The sequence below is a fragment of the Sorex fumeus genome, unplaced genomic scaffold (genome assembly GCF_029834395.1).
Source record: "Sorex fumeus unplaced genomic scaffold, SorFum_2.1 ptg000006l, whole genome shotgun sequence".
NCBI classification, from domain to species: Eukaryota; Metazoa; Chordata; class Mammalia; order Eulipotyphla; family Soricidae; genus Sorex; species Sorex fumeus.
The window spans coordinates 49,950,018-49,971,219 of NW_026606063.1; the positions used below are offsets into that span (position 1 = coordinate 49,950,018).

Genomic DNA, 21,202 nt, shown 5'->3' on the forward strand with positions numbered 1-21,202 from the left:
TCATTTATACTGACAAATTCTCCACCAGCTAAATGAGAAGTTCCAGAACCAAGAGACTCCTACACAACAGTTTATAATTCTTCCAGATAAAGTTTTTTGTCTACTACTCCTTGAAAACACACACACACACACATACACACACACACACACACACACACACACACACATACACGCACACACTGTGTTATACTCTCCATTAGTAAATATAAAAGGCTACATATATATAAGTAACATCAGTTAACCGCAAACATTTAGGACTTGAATCCTGAATCACCATTGGAATTTCACTAGTTAACTTGAAAAGAATCCAAATGCAAATGAGTCGCTCAGTTGCTCATTCTGCAGAGAACCAATGCCTCCATACTGACTATTTTGAACAAAACTATGATTGCTTGGATTAGTGATGTTTGATGGTCCTGACTCATTGAGCATGCTGTTATCTGTACAACTGAAGTCAGATCCCTCAAATGCAGCTGTCTGTGAAGCAAAAGCAGTAGTACTAGAACTGGTGCCTGCAGATGTACTAGAAGAGGACATCTGATGGAGCTGTCTCAAGTCTCTCGGGTCTAACACAGAATTACATGTGGGGTTTTCAAGATTCAAGCTCAGAAGTCTTGAATTATCAGTTTCCCTTATGATGTCGTTATTGGGTGGCATCATATTCATAGGGCAGTTAGAGAGCATGCTGGAATTAGGGATACCATATAAGTCAGCTGGTGACATGGATGGTGATTCCATTCTGCTCATATCATCAATATTATTGAAAATACAAGCATTAGGAGTAGTCAGATCCCTCCTCACAGGGATTTCCAGGTATGATGATATACTCGAAGAATTAGAGGAAAGCGTCCCAGTTGAAAAACTGTTTGGCGGATTTGTATTGCCCGAGTGTGAGGTGGAATGAGCTGTCGAGGACCAGCTTGCAGGAGGCTGGGAAACCACTGAGGGCACAGCTGAAGAGTGTACAAGTGCAGCCGAGATGGACGCTGGTGAGGAATAGTAGGATTCAGGTTGACTTGAAATTCCTGAAGGTCTAGAGATTTCTCTCAATGCTGGAGCAGAAGAAAACAAATTTGATTCTGTGGAGGGGAAAAAGTATTTTTAGAAAATTAAAATGAAAAAAAATTTCTAAAATTTATTTTTATTTTGGTTTTGGGGTCACACTTGGTGGTGCTCAGGTCTTACTCCTGGCTCTGTGCTCTGGGGTCACTTTTGGCAGGCTCAGGGGACTATATAGGGTGCTGGGGAATTGAACTCAGCTAGGCAAGTGCCCTACCTGCTGTACTATCACTCTGGCCCCATTTCTAAAATTTAAACTGAATTAACAGAAAAAAAATTTTAGGAATACTGATAAAACATTTCAAATAAAATATTAATAGCACTAACATGAGTACATGACTCTGAATTCTGTGAGTACATGAATTACATGAGTACATGAATACTGAATTCTGTGACATTTATTATTTTATAAATACCTTATTTTATAAATAAAATTTTATTTATAAATAAAATAAAATTTTATTATAAAATTTTAATTTTATTTTTATTTTATTTATTTTATTTTTATTTTATTATTTATTTTATTTTATTATTTATTTTATTATTATTTATTTTTTTATTTTATTATTTTATTATTTTATTTTATTATTTTATTATTTTATTATTATTTTATTATTTATTATTATTTTATTTTATTTATAATATAAATATTTAAAATATTTATAATAAAATATTTATAATATTTAATATAATATAATAATTTTATAATAATTTTATAATAATTTAATATTATAAATATTAAAATATTTATAATAAAATATTTAAAATATTTAAAATATAATATATTTATTATTATTTTATTTTATTATTTTATTATTTTATTATTTATTTTTTATTATTTATTTTATTATTTATTTTATTATTTATTATTTATTTTATTATTTTATTTTTATTTTATTATTATTTATTTTATTTTTATTTTATTTTATAAAATTTTATTTTATAAATAAAATACCTTATTTTATAAATACCTTATTATTTTATAAATACCTATAAAAGTATTAGTCTGTTATTTTAGCAAATAGAATTTTACTCCAGTTAAATATAAAAATTTAGCCTCTGATGGTCTATAAAATTAGTTTTAAAAAGTGAACAATACCAGAATCTCAGTTAACAAAAATCCAAGGGCCAAAATAATTTTATTCTCTCCACTTTTAGGGAAAAATAGGATAGAGGAAACATTAATTAGCAATAATTAATAAGATATAATTCTAAAATTTTCAGTCAGAAAAAAAATTCTGTATTTATTTACATGTTCTATGACTGCAGATATATATGCAGTCATATATATAAATAATTTGTATATGCTGTATACTGTTAGGTAGCACCGCACTGTCCTCCTGTTGTTCATCGATTTGCTCAAGGGGACACCAGTAATGTCTCACAACAAATTGTGAGACTTGTTACTGTTTTGGCATATCGAATATGCCACACGGAGTTTGCCAGGCTTTGCCGTGCGGGCAAGATACTCTTGGTAGCTTGTTGGGCTCTCCGAGAGGGGTGGAGGAATTGAACCCAGGTCAGCCGCGTGCAAGGCAAACACCCTACCTGCTGTGCTATCGCTCCAGCTCCACTGTTAGGTATACTGCTATATATGCACTCACTCAGGAAAAGAGCACTTTATTAAAAACTTCATTCTTTTTGCATTATTCCTTTCCCTTTGGGCTACCCTAGCTGTAGAAGCTGTGCTCAGAAGTTGCTCCTGGCAGTGCTCGAGAGACTATATCTGGTGTTGGGGATCAAACTAAACCTCGATCATGCTAATCATGGGCTCACCCTTTGACCTATCTCACCAACCCCTCATCGCTTTAATTCTTAACACTAAGTGGCTGATTGGACATAGCCATTTCTCTAGACACATTTAATTACTAAAGTTACCACCATATAAAAAATGTAATTTCATTTGTTTAAGTACTGGGGAATTGAATTCAGGGTTTCATAAGTGCAAAGAATGAACTCTACCACTGAACTATATCCCAGGTCCCAAAATGCAATTCTCCCCCCTCACCACTACCGTGTTTTTAACGTTACCTATTTTATTTAGACACCATAGTTTACAGTGGTTTTAGTATTAATGTTTCAGAATTTTATTTTAGTTAAGTTTTTGGGCCACACCAGGTGGTGCTTAGAGTGTAATCCTGGTACCACCAGGAGTAAGAAACTCTTGTTTCTACCTCACACCTGTCACCATCGTACTAGCGCCTCCACCACTGTCTCTAGCTACCTTCTCATTCCCACACTCCAAATGTAATCTTTGAAAAACAAATCCCCAAAGCAATCACAATTTCAAAATAGAATCTTTAAAGCTGAGATTAAATCATAATATTCAAAACATGAAAGTTTGTGTAGAAATACAAAATATCAAGGAAGCCATTTTCATTTCCAAGAATGGAATTCCAGTATACTATATAAAGTAACAGTCATTCTGATTACAATAAATACACTATAAGAAATTAAAATACCTTTTTTTGTTACTCTTTCTTCTCCAGATGGTCCTAGGGGACAAGGTCGAGGTCTTTCAGGAAAATTTACTGTAATAAAGTTTTTCTGTTACTAAATGTAATTTTAAAAACAATAACTACTAGTACAAATTTGAAAAATAAATAAAAATCTACTTAAGCACAAATCAATCCAAAATGTTCTTACCACAATCCTGCCACATTTTCTGGAAAAGTAGAGTCGTTTTTTGTTTCTTTGCTTTATTGCCGTAAGCATCTGGTCAGGAAAGAAATCAGAAGAGCATGTAAATCATCATAAAATTATACTATTATAATAAATATTCTATAGAAAATACTTTAAATTTGCATAGTAAGGATTTAATTATTATTGCAGCATATGTCCCACATCCGTAGTAGGAATATTTTTCTCTTGGTTAAAAATAGTTTTACTATTCACCTTTTATTTTTTAACATCCATAAGACAACAATGTCAATAAATGTGACAGGACAGACAAGGACCAAAATGGAGACCACATTCTTGAGAGGCAAGCTTGCCATCTGTCAAGGGACAGAAAAGGACCAAAACAGGGATGGAGGAGATAGCTAAATAGTCAGGGTATGTGTTCTACGTGCACTGGGACCCATATTCAAAGCCCAGCACTACATGGCCCTCCAAGCACTGCCAGATATAGGTCTGCAAGACCCTGAGCACTGCTGTGTGGTTCTACCTCCTCAGGACCCAGCACTGGCTGGTCTCATTAGCATAGTGTCACTAGGACTGACCCACAAGCTCACTAAGCACTGCTTGAGAGTCCCCCCAAATAAATAATAAAGAAGGACCAAAATAGAGCAAATGAAAGTAAATTTAATAAAACAAATGTTGATAGTTTTTTTAAAAAAACTTTTTCTGATTTTCCTTAGAAATGGATGAAAAGGAGCATAAAGGTCAATTAAAAATCAACTGAAATAGCACAGCGGGTAGGTAGGGCGTTTGCCTTGCAAGCAGGTGACCTGGGTTCAATTCTCAGCATCCCATATGGTGATTCCTGAGTGCAGAGCCAGGAATAACCCCTGTGCACTGCTGGGTTTGATGCAAAAAGGAAAAGGAAAATCAACTGAGGGGCTGGAGCAGTGGGGAGGGTATTGCCTTGTACATGGAAAATCAAGGTTTGATCCTTGGCACCCTAGCTGATCCCCTGAGCTTGTCAGGAGTGATCCCTGAGGTGTGAGCCAGCAGTAAGCTCTGAGCACCACTGGGTGTGGCCCCCAAACCTGTGGTACTGCCCTCCCATTGTTCATTGATTTGCTTGAGGGGGCCCAGTAACATCTCCATTGGAGACTTTGTTGCTACTGTGTTTGGCATATCGAATACATCACGCTTGCCAGGCTCTGCCGTGCGGGCAAGATACTCTCGGTAGCTTGCCAGGCTCTCCGAGAGAAGTGGAGGAATCGAACTTGGGTTGGCCATGTTAGCTGCGTGCAAGGCAAACGCCCTACCACTGTGCTATCGCTCCAGCCCATGGCCCCCAAACAAAAACATAAATTAACTGAAAATTCTAAGAAGAACCAACTTTTAGATAAACAGCAAGATCCATTCAAATGAACCTTAGAAGAAAATGCTGTTAGCAGGGCTAACTATTTAAGAAGTGAATCACTGCCACCATAGAGGCGTACCTTTCTCATCAGGCAGGTACCTAAAATCCATGGATTCACTAACTTCCTGGTCCGAAGGCCTCCGCAACTGCATCTTCACAGTTACAGGTTCCATTATTGATTTACAATAAGGTGGAGTCTTGAAAACAATGGCTACTTGCCGATGCACATCAGCTTGTGAAAAGATTCCTTTTGCTTCCCAGTTGTTCAACACAAACCGAACTTCTATGTCATCTGGTGAAGAAGAAAAAAAGAAACTGAGTCTGACATCTCTAAGTCTTGTGTTCCCATCTGAGAGTACGGGGCTCTGCACTCTGGGCCTGGGCAGTCAGGAATAGTCTGGGTCGGATAGTCGAAGCCAAATGCTACAAGGCCTAGCTTCCTAAACTCCACACAGGCCATGTACTTGAATTTGAGGGGTGAGGGGGCTGTGAAAGTTTTGGTCACAGTAAAAAGTTTCTGAAGGTGTGATGATCAAAAATTAGTTGAATATAAACCATGTCATGATTCCAAGGTGTTATTTGCAAGCGAGCTCATGTTACATTTCTCAGGTGAAAGAGGTCATAGTAGGAAAATCTGAAGAAGCCATGCTCTAAGGGAATAAGGAATTACTGGTGACAATGATTACAGAGGTCAGTAATTCCTCTCACATCTTCTTCATCACCTCACCTATAAGAGTGCAAAACCAGGAGCAGAGAGATAGAACAGTGGATAGGGCCCTTGCTCCACATGAGACCCACCAGGGTTCAATTCCTGGCACCCCATATGGTTCCTTGATTCCACCAGCAGTAATCCCTGAACAACACAAAGCCAGAAGTAAACTCTGAGCACAGCTAGGTATGCCTCCCCCGAAAAGGTCACAAAACTCAAGAAACCAAGCAATAGTGGCCTGAAAGATACAGACAGACTAGAAGTCACACAAGGACAGTGATAGCGGTCTTAGACATTTTGGTGGAGAAAAGGTACGATAACATCAAAACAATGAAACTAACACTATTGCAGCCATGCTACATAAACTACAAAGCAAAGAAATAATAATGGCAAAACAAAAATGTATTTATTAATCTAAAATATATTCTGAATTTAATGAAACAAAAATCAAATACCTTTCTGAACTTTGTCACAGAGTAGAAATATTTCATCTCCTCCTCTGACACTTCCACAGTTCTTATTTACACGACAAATCCTTAATTCTGCAGTATTAGGAGCACCTAAATATAAAGGGTATTTTTAATAGGTTACTACTTTAATAATATAATGTTTTTCTGAAAGGGACAATTTCAGCAAAACAAATCATAAAAATAGATGAAATTTTCTTTGTATAAATAAGGACATGGGATATACTAATATTCCATATCTGAATTTTCCTTAATAAAGGAAATTTGCCCAATAGGATTTAGAGCTTATGGCTACTTCTAGGCAATGACATGTCCTGGAATTAATTCTCCCTGATCCCAAGTTCTGATTCTTCAAATTTATTCTGAGCACTCAGTGTCATCAGTTTAATATTCTTGAATTATAACCATAACTATAAGTTTATACAATTTTCATGATTCCTCTTACCCAACAAATATTATTAAATAATTCTCCCTAGAATTCAAAGCTCTCAGAGTGACACTGTGATCTTTTTAGCCCTATGCACACACAACAGGTATCCTGTTTGAGGGAAGTTTTCTAATCTTTCATTATCTTGTGGGGAGAATCTTCCCCACTGTATACCCAGTTGTGGTGGGGTAAGGTACTATGTGATACCAAGGACTGAACTCTGGGCCTTGTGTATAAGACATGGAAATGAAATCATAGGCTTAGTTTCCATTTGATTTACTTCAGTAAGGTTTGGATTTTTCCTACAGTGAACATACTGTTTATCAAAATACTTCTTAAAAAAACTATAAAATAAACACAAACACAAGAAAATAAAATACTTACGATTGTCATAAATTGGGTTAGAGACAATGGGAGGTAGAGCAGTTGTCAAATTACCACGTTCATCAGGGAGGAAAACTTGAAAACATAATCTCACCACTTTGAGATCACAATCTTCAATATCAAGCAGCTGTGGTTCAGGAACTATATGAATAATCAATGTGTGACATTTAGAAGAAAAAGAATGTGAAATAGTCCCAAAGAACTAAAATCCTGCTAGGGCTTCCTTCTTGCCCAATAAATCTAAAAGTATCCCAATGTATACTAATACCGAATAGCAACCCAATCTGTACTAATAGAAACAGAGTGCTACATAATTTCAAGAAAGCTGTTCAACAGGAAATAACTATCCCCATTATCTGCAATTTTGATCAAAATCCCAAATTGATATTAATAGCAAATCAAGCTTAAAAAATAGTTCACAGGTTATACAAATTAGAGAACAGGCACTGATTCATTAGTTCAACAAAATGAGTCCAGTAATTATAAGGACTCTCAATTATCCCCTAAAACACTAACATTCCCATTTTATACATATTTATTTATTTATTTGGGGTGCCTCCTAAATGGTAGACAGTGCCGGGTATTCCAGTGATACTCAGCTCCTGGGCGGGTGGTTCAATGCTAGGGTCTGAGGATGTGGCATTGCTGGGTCTGATGTGACAGGAACTACCAGAGCCACCATGGTGGTGCTTGGGCCCTCCAGGGCCACTGTTGGCGATGCTCACAGGATCATGTAGTACCAGATACTGACCTTGGTATCAAACGTGACATGCTCCCTAACCTCTGTATTTAACTTAAGTCATATGCAAGGATATGACTTTAAAGTCCAAAGTTTCACAGCTGAGAGTGATGGAGTAGTAATTCAAATTCAGGCCACTTAGGGAAGGGCCGGTCCTTCCCGTCTCCCTGTCCATTTGGGGTCCTGGCTGTTATGCCCATGAACTGCCTCTAGGTGCTATTTAAGCGCATTAAAGGCCATAATCCAGAGACTCAGAAATGAATCTCAGAATAGATTAGCTTGCTTCAGAGATATCTCTGGACACCAGTTATTTACAATTTTAGAATTCCAATTTTAGAATATAATTTTCAAATAGAGCATGTGACCACAAATGTGGCCATGTGACATTTCATGATATTCATAACAAGCAACAGAAAATAAATTATGTAGCATCTGCCTGTGGCAAGAAGGCTTGAGTAGTGGTAGGAAAATCTGAAATAGTGGGGGATGAATTTGTGTTGAAATATTGAATGTAATCAATTAATGTGAGCCACCTTATGAAAATAGAATTAAAAAATTAAAAACGAAAAACAAAAAACCAAACTCAGGTTACTGAATTCAGAAACTCTACTCTTAAAAAAATTGAATTCTAGGGCCTTGAGAGACAGTATAGCAGGTGGGGAGTTTTCTTTGCATGTTGCTGACCTGGTTTCTATCCCCAGCATCCCACATGGTCTTCAAGTACCACGAGAAATAATTTCTAAGTGCAGAGCCAGGAATAACCCTTGAGAATTGCCAGTTATGGTTCAAAAACTAAAAAAAAAATGTCTAGGGTGTGGAGAGGGTCTTGAGAGATAATATAGCAGGTAGGGGCATTTGCCTTGCATTGCAGCTGACCCAGGTTCAATCCCTGGCATCCCATATAGTCCCCTGAGCACTGCCAGGAGTAATTCCTGAGCACAGAGCCAGGAGTGACCCATTAGCACTGCCAAGTACGGCCCCAAAAGCAAAAAAAAATGAATTCTTGGGGCCAAAGGTATAATACAGTGAGTTCAGTGCTTGTTCTGCATATAGAGCTCAACTCCTGGCATCCTATATGGTCCTTTATGCAACCAGGAGTGATCCTTTAGCACAGAGTCAGGAGTTACACACATACTTCAGGCTATGGCCAAAAAAGAAAAAGAAAAGAAAAAAATTGAACTCTATTAGAAAAATGTACACATTCTGCATAAAAATTATAAACAGTAAATATGTAAGAAAACAGACTAATACCTTGGAGATGAATTATCATGAGGATATAAGATGATATAAATTAGCTATTCCCCTAAGAAATTCTATGTGCATATTAGGCTTTCAGCCAAATCTCTATCATTGAAGCCTACACTACGGCATGATTATATGAGCAGAAGTCTGCCTCTGCAAACTAATTTCTTTACAGCATTTGCAATTCAGAGTTCAAGACATAAGTGTTTCTCAATTCCAAAGATAAGTAATCAATAAAGAAAAATTAAATTAGTAACAAAGTGCTCCTGACAGTCTCTACTGGGGCTGGAGAGATAGTACAATGGGTAGGAAGCGTGCCTTAGCATGCCACTGACCTAAGTTCAATCCCTGGCATCCCATATGGTCTCCTGAGTACTGCCAGGAGTGATCCTTGAGTGCAGAACCAGGAGTAATTCTTGAGCATTGTCGGGTATGGGACCCCAACCAAAACAATCTTCTATGAATATATAAACAAACTGTAATATCCACATAATAATAATTTTTTTAAAAGGGGCTGGAGAAATAGTATAGCAGATAGAGCACTTGCATACATAGCCAACCTGGGTTTAATCTTCAGCACTCCATCTGGTCCCCCGAGCCCATCAGGAGTAATCCCTTAGTGAAGAGCCAGGAGTACGCCCTGAGCACTGCTATTTGTGAACCCAAAACCAAACAAACCAAAAGTAAAAACTAGAATTCAGTCCCCAACAAAGATATAGCTCAAAAAGTAGATTAAACAAAAAGATAAGGTAAAGGCCCTCCCGTTGATCGTCGATTTGCTCGAGCGGGCCCAGTAACGTCTCCATTGGAGACTTTGTTGTTACTGTGTCTGGCATATCGAATACTCTCGGTAGCTTGCCGGGCTCTCCGAGAGGGGCGGAGGAATCGAACTCGGGTCGGCCATGTTGGCCGCGTGTAAGGCGAACGCCCTACCGCTGTGCTATCACTCCAGCCCATATAAAATATAATCTTCCATTTATCTCATGTTTTAGAATTAATATATGAAACTACTGATATATTAAATAATTTATAGTGACTGGGCCAAATATGGACGAAGTTGACTGGAAAGGAGACCAAAGAAACTTTGGGGTGGCACTGGAAATGTTTCTTGACTATGGTGATGATACATGAGAAACTATATTTGGATTTTAAGATTTTAATATATATTAGACTTCAATTAAGTTTATTTAAAACATTTATATGGTATATAAAAGAAAATAAACTGGTTAATAAAGCAAAGCTTAAAAATATTTAGTCAGGGGACCAGAAATGAGGCTCAGTAGTACAGCACAGGCTTTGCATAAGAGGCCCTGAATCCCTGGCACTATAGCTAAAAAAATCAATAACCAGAAAACAGGAATTGTGAGCCACCATGCCTGCTTTTGCCCAATGCTAACAACCTACCTTAAAAACTCAAAGATGCATCTTTCAAAGTTCAAAGTTGGTATACGGCTAACCAATCTAAGAAGTTCAAAGATGCATCTTTTCTAGAAAGTATAACCTCATCTTCTAAAATGGAAGGAAATACTTCCCCTTGCTAAGTCAGTGAAGCCCTCGACCTATACCTCTATTACACATTTAAAAGGTCTGGAGGTGGGGATGGGGATTGGGGTGCCCAGGCGCTATTCCTAGTTCCTTGCTCAGGAGTGGCCCCTCACATTATGGGACTATAATGCAGACTTACCTCCTGCACTATCTCTCTGCCCTACTCTTAGCTGATAATCATCTATGCATGCCTCGTCTATTCTATTAGATAAGATTTTATGAAAGCAGAGGGTCTTTGATCCATCTTTGCATATGCAACGAACAAGGAATACCATATGCACAGTGACTTAGATATCACGAATCGCGACCATCCTGTTATTCGTCGATTTCCTCGAGCAGGCCCCAGTAACGTCTCCTTCATCCTAGCCCTGAGATTTTTAACAGAATGCTATATTCAAGGAGACCCATCATTGTTACTGGTATTTGGCATATTGGGTACACCACGGGGAGTTTGCCAGACTCTGCCGTGTGGGCAGGTTACATCCGGTAGCCTGCCAGTTTGTCCAACAGATATTTATGCTTCAGTTCGTACTAAAAATTTAAAAGAATAAAGCTGCTGAGTAATCAAATATTTAGTTGCTTAAGAAAACTATGAAGCAAAATTTAACAAAGAAAGTTACCTTTGTTTTTTGTTTTTGAGGCAGGTGAGAGTTTGGAGCATACCCAGTGGTGCTTGGGGGCTACTCCTTGCTTGGGAGTTGCTCCCAGCAGTCCAGGGAGCAATGTGGTGACACAGATCAAATCAGGGTCAGCTACATGCAAGTGCCATAACCACTGGATTATCTTTCTGGACTGAGATTCTCTGCCTCTGATGACATGTAATTAGTGTCAACTCTACCATAAGAACTAAAAAAAGGTAGACAATGTATGAAAAAAATTACTTCAAAGGCATCAGGCATGATGTGTGGGGGAAGAAGAGGGGAAGAATCGTGGCCAAGATATGGGAGAAGGAAATTATGAAAGTACTTCTATATGTCTCTATTCACTATACACCAACACTTCTGATACCAACTGTGTGGGGATTTTCCCCTCATACATCAATTCTCCAACTCTCAAGATACAAATGGGTGTGTGCGTGAGATCCTACAATTCAAGTAATTCTGACACCAATTATCAGGGGTCAGCTCAGTCCTGCAGGGGAAGGCTCAGACCCTCACCCTTCCATTCCCCTCTGCAAGACACACACTTCATATACCAATTCCAAGTCCAGCTATCTCCTGAGGTTCACTAATTTTTGAACGGTTCAAAGATGTCAGGAAAGTAATTTATACACTAGACTACTGGTTTGTTATCAGAGGTTACAACTCAGGAACAGCCAACGAGAAAGATATATGAGTATGGAGAAGCACTGCTGAACTATCAAGACCTCCCAGGCACACTGCCTCCCAGCATCTCCACATCTTCCTGAACCTAGAAGCTTATCACACCCCTCTCTAGTTAGGACTTTTAGAGGCCTCGGCTCATGGCATGACTTATCAAATCATTAGCTGTGGTGACTATTCCAACCTCCTGACACTCCCCTTCTAGCAGGGCGGTTGGATGAGGTTGAAAGTTCTAATTCTCAAACAGCATGTTTTTTTTTCCTTTTCTTTCCTCTTGTAACCCAAGCACCCCGTCCTTAGGGGTTTTCCAAAAGTCACCTCAGGTAACTTAATTTTCCAAATCAAGTCAGGGGTGGTTGAGACAGGCCTGATGTGAATAACACGAGAACTTCCTTTTACCTTTTTGCTCTTATCACTTAGCAAACCCGTGTCTGGGGAGTCCTCAAGAATGTGGATGAAAATATAAACAAAGTCCTTATTTTAAATTATTGGAGATATAGCTCAAAAGGCTAGTGACAGGGGTTTGCATACTGAAGGCCCAGGTTAGATCACCTATGACTGGCATTGCATGATTTCCCAACCCAGGAATAGACCCCTGGACACTGCGAGATAGGGTCTCAAGACCAAAAACAAAAAACAAACACAAACACCAAAACCCCAAATTAATATATCATAATAATTATAGCAATCCAGAGAGGTACGTTCAGAAAAAGAGGTCACATTTCTCTTCCCTTTTACTACCCCTGACCCCAGCCCCTGACATCACTCCAGATATATAGCTTCCAATTTTGTAAGAGGTGGCTAAGGCAATGAGCAACTTAGATGAACACTCAATATTCCACAAGGGAAAATCTATTTACCACTATTTCCTAGCAAAAGTTTTAAAAATATTATTTAAGTCAAGATTTTAGTCCATAATTAGCTGATTTTTTTTCAAGGGAACTGCATACATAAAAGCAAGTGGCAAGAAAGCATATGGCATATGGGGCTGGAGTGATAGCACAGCAGGTAGGGTGTTTGTCTTGCACACAGCTGACCCAGGTTCGAGTCCCAGCATCCCATATGGTTCCCTGAGCACCGCCAGAGGAGTAACTCCTGGGTGCAGAGCCAGGATTAACCCCTGTGCATCACCAGGTGTGACCCAAAAAGTAAAAAAAAAATAATAATAATAATTTTTTTTAAAGTCTTAAAAAAATAAAGAAAGCATATAGCATAGAATTCATTCTGGCAAATAGCAATGCATGTGTTTTAGCAGTCTAGGTTAGACAAACGAAAAATGGAAAACTGAAGGAGAGATGAGGTTGAAAGCGAAACTGGCAGGGAACACTAATCAGATTATAAAGTGTTTTAAATGCCATACTTCAGAAATTGATCTTGGAGCCCTGTGGTTGGTGGAGTGGCAAGAACACCTGTATTGCAAACATGAAGCCTTAAGTTTGATCCCTACTGCTACATACATGTGCCTAGCAGAATCCCTGAATCACTGCTGTCTGGGACTCCGTCGTGGCAACATAGTGTGTGATCTCCAGAGCACCAACAAGATATGCTCAACCACAGTCACTAGTGCAACACCCGGTAGATTCTAAGATGTGCAAGCACCAAGGTCTGTGACCCCCAGTAATTGCAACCATAACAGTGAAGAAAAAGGAAGGGGAAAAATCTATTCTTTAAAAATGAATAAATTGATAGGAATTGATAATCAGGATAGTTTCTCAAAGCATGGCCCCAGATCACTTGCATCAGAATGATCTATGACAGAAATTTTCAGATCGTTATATGGGGTCCTTTGGTAATGAATCAGTTGAACGTGGGCTGGAGCAACTACAGAATGGGTAGGGCACACAGCCAAACCCTGAGGTTTGGTCCCTGGCACTTGTATGGTCCCCCAAGCACCATTAGGAATGATTACAGAGTGCAGAGCCAGGACTAAGTCCTGAGCACCACTGGGTGTGGCACAAAACAAACAAAAGTTTAAAAATTAGTTTAATGGGTTGAATAGTATTTTCCTCTCCCCTCCTCTTTTTTCTTTTTGTGGTGCCTCACACATGAAAAGGCAAGCCTTCTACCATTAAGCTATACCCCCAGTCCTGCACAAGCATTTTAGTTATTTTAAAAAAAAGAAAAAGAAGTAGAGTGGATTGCACGTAATATGACTGTTGCTTTGTTTTGTGGTGCTGCAGATCAAACCTAGGGTCTCAAACATGCCAGGCAAATTTTGTACCAATCAGTCACCTCTCCAAGCCTAATAATTATGATTATTATTTTGTTTTATTCTGTTTTTGTTTTGGGGCCATACCTCATGGTGCTCAAGGATCACTCCTGGCTATGTGTTCAGGGATTACTTCTGGCTGGGTCCAGGGGACCATATGGGATGCTGGGATTGAACTCAAGTCAGCTACGTGCTAAGCAAGCACTCTACCCACTGCACTATTGCTCCAGACTCACTTTTTAAAATTTTTTAATTTAATTTTCATAAAGTTTTTCACAATAATTGATTATGTTCAATATTTCAACACCAATCCCATCATTGTTTTGAATTTTCCCACTACCACCTAAGCCTGCCCCACAAGGTAGATGCTAAATAATTCATTTTGTATTGCTTATTATAAAAGGTAAAGGTAAAGGCCCTCCCGTTGATCGTCGATTTGCTCGAGCGGGCCCAGTAACGTCTCCATTGGAGACTTTGTTGTTACTGTGTCTGGCATATCGAATACTCTCGGTAGCTTGCCGGGCTCTCCGAGAGGGGCGGAGGAATCGAACTCGGGTCAGCCATGTTGGCCGCTTGTAAGGCGAATGCCCTACCCGCTGTGCTATATAATTGACTAAAAATGATCCCATAAGGTTTTCTTAGAGGAAAGTGAATAAATTGTTGTATCTCATCTTGGAGCAATTAAGACCCTGTATAAGAGATCATTAAGATGCTATTATAGTTTGAGCCTCTGTGTGCTAATATGGGCTGGAGCGATACCACAGCAGGTAAAGGTATTTGCCTTGCACATGGCCAACCCAGGCTCGATTCCTCTGTCCCTCTCAGAGAGCCCGGCAAGCTACCAAGAATATCCAGCCCACACGGCAGAGCCTGACAAGCTCCCTCTGGCATATTCTATGTGCCAAAAACAGTAACAATAAGTCTCACAATGGAGACTTTACTGGTACCCGCTCGAGAAAATCAATGAACAATGGGAGGACAGTGGTACAGTGCTACATATATATATGTACATATACATATATATACATATATACATATATATGTACATATATATATGTAGCACTGTAGCATGAAATGTATACATTTCTTTTTCATCAAGATCGGTTGTTTCTACCTTACACCCCATCAAATGTGGTGTGCTATTCTTGGTATATATGAGATGACGCATGGCCGCAAAAGCAGTCACACACTCCTAGAATTCTAGGCTCATTATTATTATTACTGTTAAAATTTTTGGGAAGTGCTCAGGGTTGCTAGCTCTATTCTAGGAGTGACACCTGACAGTGCTTAAGGGACATTAGATGGTGATAGGGGCTGGCTGTATACAAGGCAAATGCCTTAACCCTATACTGTCTCTCTAACTTTTATCTTCCTTTTTAATTAGTGCATTTTCTCCTAGAGTCAGGAGACCAGCACTGCCACTTCTATTTGCTATATGATTTGGAAAGTTACATAATCAAATCTCTGCTTTTTGCTTGTTTAAAACAGTTATATAATCATCACCAGAGCACTTGTACTTGCCAGAGCAGTGCCTTAAGCCACTGAGTTATTTTCTGAATCCCTGAAGTATATACTTCCTTTTGGGGTACAGGTGCATGTCAGCAAGTAAATCAGTACACAGAGAACAAAGATAACTTTAAAATATAGATTGTTTAAGGGCCCAAGAGATAATTCCATAAGCTGAAAGTATGCTTTGTATGTGGGAGACCTCGGTTTAATACCTGGCACTGCATGGCAGCGCCCCCAACATTGTGGGATGTGACCCCAGAGCACAGAACTGGGACAAGTCCCTGAGCACTGTCAGGTGTGGGCCCAAAACCAAAAGAAAATATAATAGATAAATAGGTTTAAGATACAAATAGAAATCATACATATATATTAACACATAAATGGTAGAAATTAAGAATAGAAATAATTACATAAAACATACCATTGAAAGGATTAATTCCTGCCCTTATTCTTGAAATAATAGCTTCTTTAACTTCTTTTTTCTTTACACACCGAATACCCAAATTTTGAAAACTATAAGGAAAACAAACAACTTTTAAATTGCATAATAAATACAAGGACATATAAAAAAGTCTTTATGAATTAGTAGCATAAAATCAAGCATGTATTTTATACTAAAATGTCAACATATTTTCAGATAATTATTAAATGATAAACTACACATTCAATGGCTATGATAAATATGTGAAGATAAAATTGTGGGAATATATTTCTAAAAACACTGATAAAAGAAAAAGAGCTTATCCTTCTTATATAGAGTATTTTATATTTATTCTTATCAATATGCACATATCAAGTACACCAAAGTAGAAAATTAACAGGGAGCAATGAAAAAGCTGTATTTCATTTCCCAAATTCATATTCAAATCAATAAAATCTATGTATTTGGAAATTTAAAACAAAAGTTGTAAAAAAGATGTATACAGGGGTTGCGGAAGTGATTTGGTTTTGGCTACATGAGTGAGGCCCTGGATTTGATTCTCAAGCATTGAAAAAAGAGAACAAAAAAAAAAAGAGAGAGATGCCCATAGGCTGAAGTTCACAGATACATTTTGCTGAACCCAATAAAGTGCTGGTTACATTTTTTTAAATATGCAAAGACTGCCAACATTTTAAGAATATCAAAATTATGGCCAGAGCATGTAGGGCAAATGACTTGCTCAAGCTGACTCGGGTTCAATCCCCAGAAGCCCATATGTTCGCCTATACCCTGCTAAAAGTGATCCTGAACACAGAACTAGTAGCAAGCTCTGAGCACTGCTGGATGTGGTCCCAAACCAAAATAGAACAAAGTCAAAATTAGGGGGTCAGAAAGAAACTACAGCAGATAAGGATGACCTTGTACAAGGTCAGCCCAGATTTGATCCCTGGCAGCACAAATGGTCTCCAGAGTATGCCAGAAGTGATTCCTGAGAAGAGAATCAGGAAATGATAAGCCCTGACAAGCACCAGGTGTGGCTCCCCCAAAATAAAACCAAATCAAAGAAAAAAATTAAAAATTACTTATACATATCTGTATTTCTTAATTCTAGAACATTTGAAAGTTCTGGCAACAATTAGGTTGGTACAACAGCAGCTAGCTAGAGCCTTGGCCTCTGGACCCCATTTCTGTACCTGAAAAACTCTACTTAACTTGCCTACACAGTCCCACTAACATGTAATTTCTTTTTTTTAATGTTTTTTTAATTTTTTAAAAATTTTTATTTGTGAAACACCATGAGGTACAGTTGTAGACTTACAAATTTTTGTGCTTGGGTTTCAGTTATACAATAATTGAGTACCCAGCCCTCCACCAGTGCCCATTCTCTACCACCACTAATCCCAGTATTCCTCCCACCGCCCCATCCCCCCCATCCAACCCTGCCTCTGTGGCAGGGCATTCCTTTTTGTTCTCTCTCTCCTTTGGGGTGCTGTGGTTTGCAAAAGAGGAATTGAGTGGCAATCATGTTCAGTCTATAGTCTACTTTCAGCATGCATCTCCCATCCTAGGCGGATCCTCCCAACACCCAGGAGGTTTACTCTATGGCTTGGAGGCCAGTCGCACATGCTAGGGGAAAAGGCAGCTCAGATAGAGAAGGGAGCACCAAATAAAGGGTGTTGATATGTAATTTCTGAGCCTTGGTTTCTGTGCTAGTAGCAGAATATGCTGTGCTACTGTATAGAATATTAGACCCATATTATATAGTTTATAATCATGTATCCCAAAAACAGCACTGAAGTTTATTGTTCATGCAAAAGATGTTTTAATACTACCACTTATATTTAACCTAAGTTTCAAAATATCATTTATGGAAAACATCTCAATAGCTACAAATATTACTAATTTGCAAATGTGTATATAGATGATGGTGGGGGAACTCCCCTGTGACCACCAGTCATACTTGTTCCCACATGGAAAAACCATGACATCATTAAAGTCGGGTGGGTATGAATAAGGAAGCAAAACCTGATGATAATAACATTACTATTAGCTCAGACTTCACACATACTTTGCAATGGGAGGCTACTTGTCTTGTCTGCCCCCTTTATGCTCAAGTTGTTTTATCTTCATGCTCTTCGCATTCATCGCTTATCATTTGGTTAGGTCCTACAATATCTCCAACATTTCCTTCCTCTGACTCCAAACGTTATCAAAAAATATCATTATTCTCTTCCTCAAAAGTTTTATAATTCTTTGAAAGAAGCTTAATTTGGTTCTCACTTTTTCTCTGACAAACTATTTTAAGAACTTCATTTTAGGCTTGTTCTTCAAGCCCGTATTCTCTCTAGCATACGAATCTCACTTGCTTGTCTCTTTGCTTGCTTATTTCCACTCAGGAGAAGCATGTGTTCTCTCCCAAAACATATTTCCCCTCTTACTCACCTCTTGCAACTTTCTAAGCAAGTTTCATTTATTAACTACTTTGCTTCACTAACAACAACAACAAAAAATCTTCATTTTAACATATCCACGATATGTTAAATTTGACTTTCTTTAGTCTCAATAATTATATTTGGCTGCATTCACAAAGTATTAGAAAGTGAAGATTTCTGAAATTCTGATATTTGGAGATCAAGGATTATAGAGTCTATCTGAATCAGTTATTCATTTGTTCTAGTCAATCAACAAGTTTTAGGTTTCATTATGTGCCAAGATCTCTGAAAATGAGAGCACACAATTCTCCTGGAGCGTATAGTATCATGCAGGGGCTAGCAAATCTGGCCTTCTATCTGTTTTCATAGTGTTTTGGAATACAAAGTTATTTGATTACAATTTGTCTGTGGGTGCTTTCTAGCTACAACAGAAGAGTTGATTAGTAGAAACAGACCATATGTTGTGTGCAAAGTCTATATTGTTTGGGTCTTTACAGAAAAGGTTTGCTGATATTCAGTGTAGTAAAACAGAGAAATTAAGTAATCAAACCAAAAAAATGGTAAACTGAACCCGTAACAAGTTGAGTTTGTCTGTTTGTTTGGGGGCCACATCCAACTCTGCTCAGGACTGCAACAGGGTGAGTGCCTTACCCGACCTGCTGTACTATCTCTCCAGCTCCCATAAGAAGTTCTATAAGTGATATGTGTAATGTCAGAGACAATTGGAGACTTGGGAGATAAACCTCTTTAAGAATGCACTATAATATGAAAAGAAATGAACTAGAGAAAGAGAAGAAAAAAGATACGTCACATAGAAGAAACAGAAGATGCAGATAACCCTGAAGAAAGCCAGTGTAATTGCTGAAAGTAGACTATAGACCAAACATGATTGCCACCCATTGCCTCTTTTGTAAACTACAACAACCAATAGGAGAGAGAGAGAACAAAAGGCAGGGTGGGATGGGGGGATGGGGGGGTGGGAGGGATAGTGGGATCTGTGGTGGTATGAAATGGGCACTGGTGGAGGGATGGGTATTTGATCATTAAAAGAAGGTAAAGGCCCTCCCGTTGATCGTCGATTTGCTCGAGCGGGCCCAGTAACGTCTCCATTGGAGACTTTGTTGTTACTGTGTCTGGCATATCGAATACTCTCGGTAGCTTGCCAGGCTCTCCGAGAGAGATTTGATCATTGTATAATTAAAACCCATGCACAAAAGTTTGTAAGTCTACAACTGTACCTCATGGTGTCTCACTAATAAAAATTTTAAAAAATATATTAAAATTAATGTTAGTTGAAAAAAAAAGAAAGCCAGTGTAAGCAGAGAAAAAACTAAAGGAGAGACTGTGATTAGATGATTAGAGTCTAGAGTTCAAGGGGAGGGCAGGTTAATAAGCTAGAAATACAAGCTGACCATAGGATAGTATGAACCATTATAATGCTGTCCTTATTTGAAAAGCTTTATAAATAGGTTAAATATTTGGGTTTTTGTTTGCTTGTCCCCTTCCTCTCCCAGTGGGGTGCTCAGGACTTACTCCTGGCTCTGAGCTCAGGGATCACTACTTGCGGTGCTCAGGGGACCATCAAACTTGGGTTGGCCACATGCAAGGCAGGCACCCCATCCACTGTAAGATCGCTCTGGCCCCAAACCATTTAAACATTTTAAATAAGGAGGGGTGATAATCCCATTTCTGGAAGTGATCCTTGAGCACTATCAGGAATAGCATAAAAGGGTGTGGTCCCAAAATATGAACCTGGGCACATGACCCAGTGGTAAAGTGTATGCAAGAGGATTCAATTCCTCACACTGCAAGGGGGGGAAAAAAAGAGAGAAAGAGTAGTAAAATGTTTCCAAAAGTGAGCGGTTTTATAGTGTAAAATGCTATGGAAGTGAGGGGTGGTACAGGGGTGGCAGAGCAATAGTACGATGGATAGGGTGCTTGCCTTATGGGTAGGGCACTTGCCTTGCATGTGGCAGACTGGGTTTGATCCAGGAATAAGCTCTGAGCACCAGCAGAGCTTGGCCTCCCAAAAATAAATAAATAAAAGTAAAATGTTGTTGGGGATTAAATAATATAAACAAATAAAGGAAATATAAATAAATGACAAAAATACTGCTTACCAAGTGTGTATTACTAGATACTGCATATTTGTTATTTAAGAAAATGTTTCACTACATATTTATAAATGATTGGCAAGCTACCTGTGATGTATTTGATATGCCAAAAACTGTAACAAGAAGTCTCACAATTTGTTTGTTGTGAGATGTTACTGGTGCCCACTCAAGCAAATCAATGAACAATGGGAAGACAGTGCTACAGTGTTACTCTATATGGGCTGGAGTGATAGCACAGCAGTTGGACGTTTGCCTTGCTCAGGCCTACCCGAGTTTGATTCTTCTGTGCCTCTCAGAGAGCCCAGCAAGCTACTGAGAGTATCTCGCCCGCACGGCAAAGCCTGGCAAGCTACCTGTGACATATTCGATATGCTAAACACAGTAACAACAACTCTCACAATGTTACTGGGCCTGCTCTAGCAAATCGATGAACAATGGGAGGACAGTGCCACAGTGCAGTACTATTACTCTATATAAGGAGTCTACTAACTTTTTCTGTTACAACTAGTCTCATTTTTCCCAGAAAGCAATACATGATCCTTAAATATATATACTATAAAACAAATACAAGTTTGAAGAAAAACATAAAG

The 21,202-nt window shown here is 38.5% G+C and overlaps 1 protein-coding gene across 1 annotated transcript in view; it reads right to left on the minus strand.

The window, feature by feature from the left end:
• Window positions 1-282: 282 nt before the first annotated feature.
• REL (REL proto-oncogene, NF-kB subunit) overlaps window positions 283-21,202 on the minus strand; it is a 37,652-nt gene continuing 16,732 nt past the window's right edge. Inside the window, exons 4-10 of the mRNA XM_056128954.1 lie at window positions 16,067-16,158; window positions 7,080-7,220; window positions 6,257-6,361; window positions 5,172-5,384; window positions 3,706-3,774; window positions 3,522-3,590; window positions 283-1,079 (exon numbers count right to left, since the gene is read on the minus strand). Of these exons, the coding sequence (XP_055984929.1) occupies window positions 292-1,079; window positions 3,522-3,590; window positions 3,706-3,774; window positions 5,172-5,384; window positions 6,257-6,361; window positions 7,080-7,220; window positions 16,067-16,158 (1,477 nt within the window). The 3' untranslated portion in view covers window positions 283-291. The remainder of the gene's footprint in view (window positions 1,080-3,521; window positions 3,591-3,705; window positions 3,775-5,171; window positions 5,385-6,256; window positions 6,362-7,079; window positions 7,221-16,066; window positions 16,159-21,202) is intronic.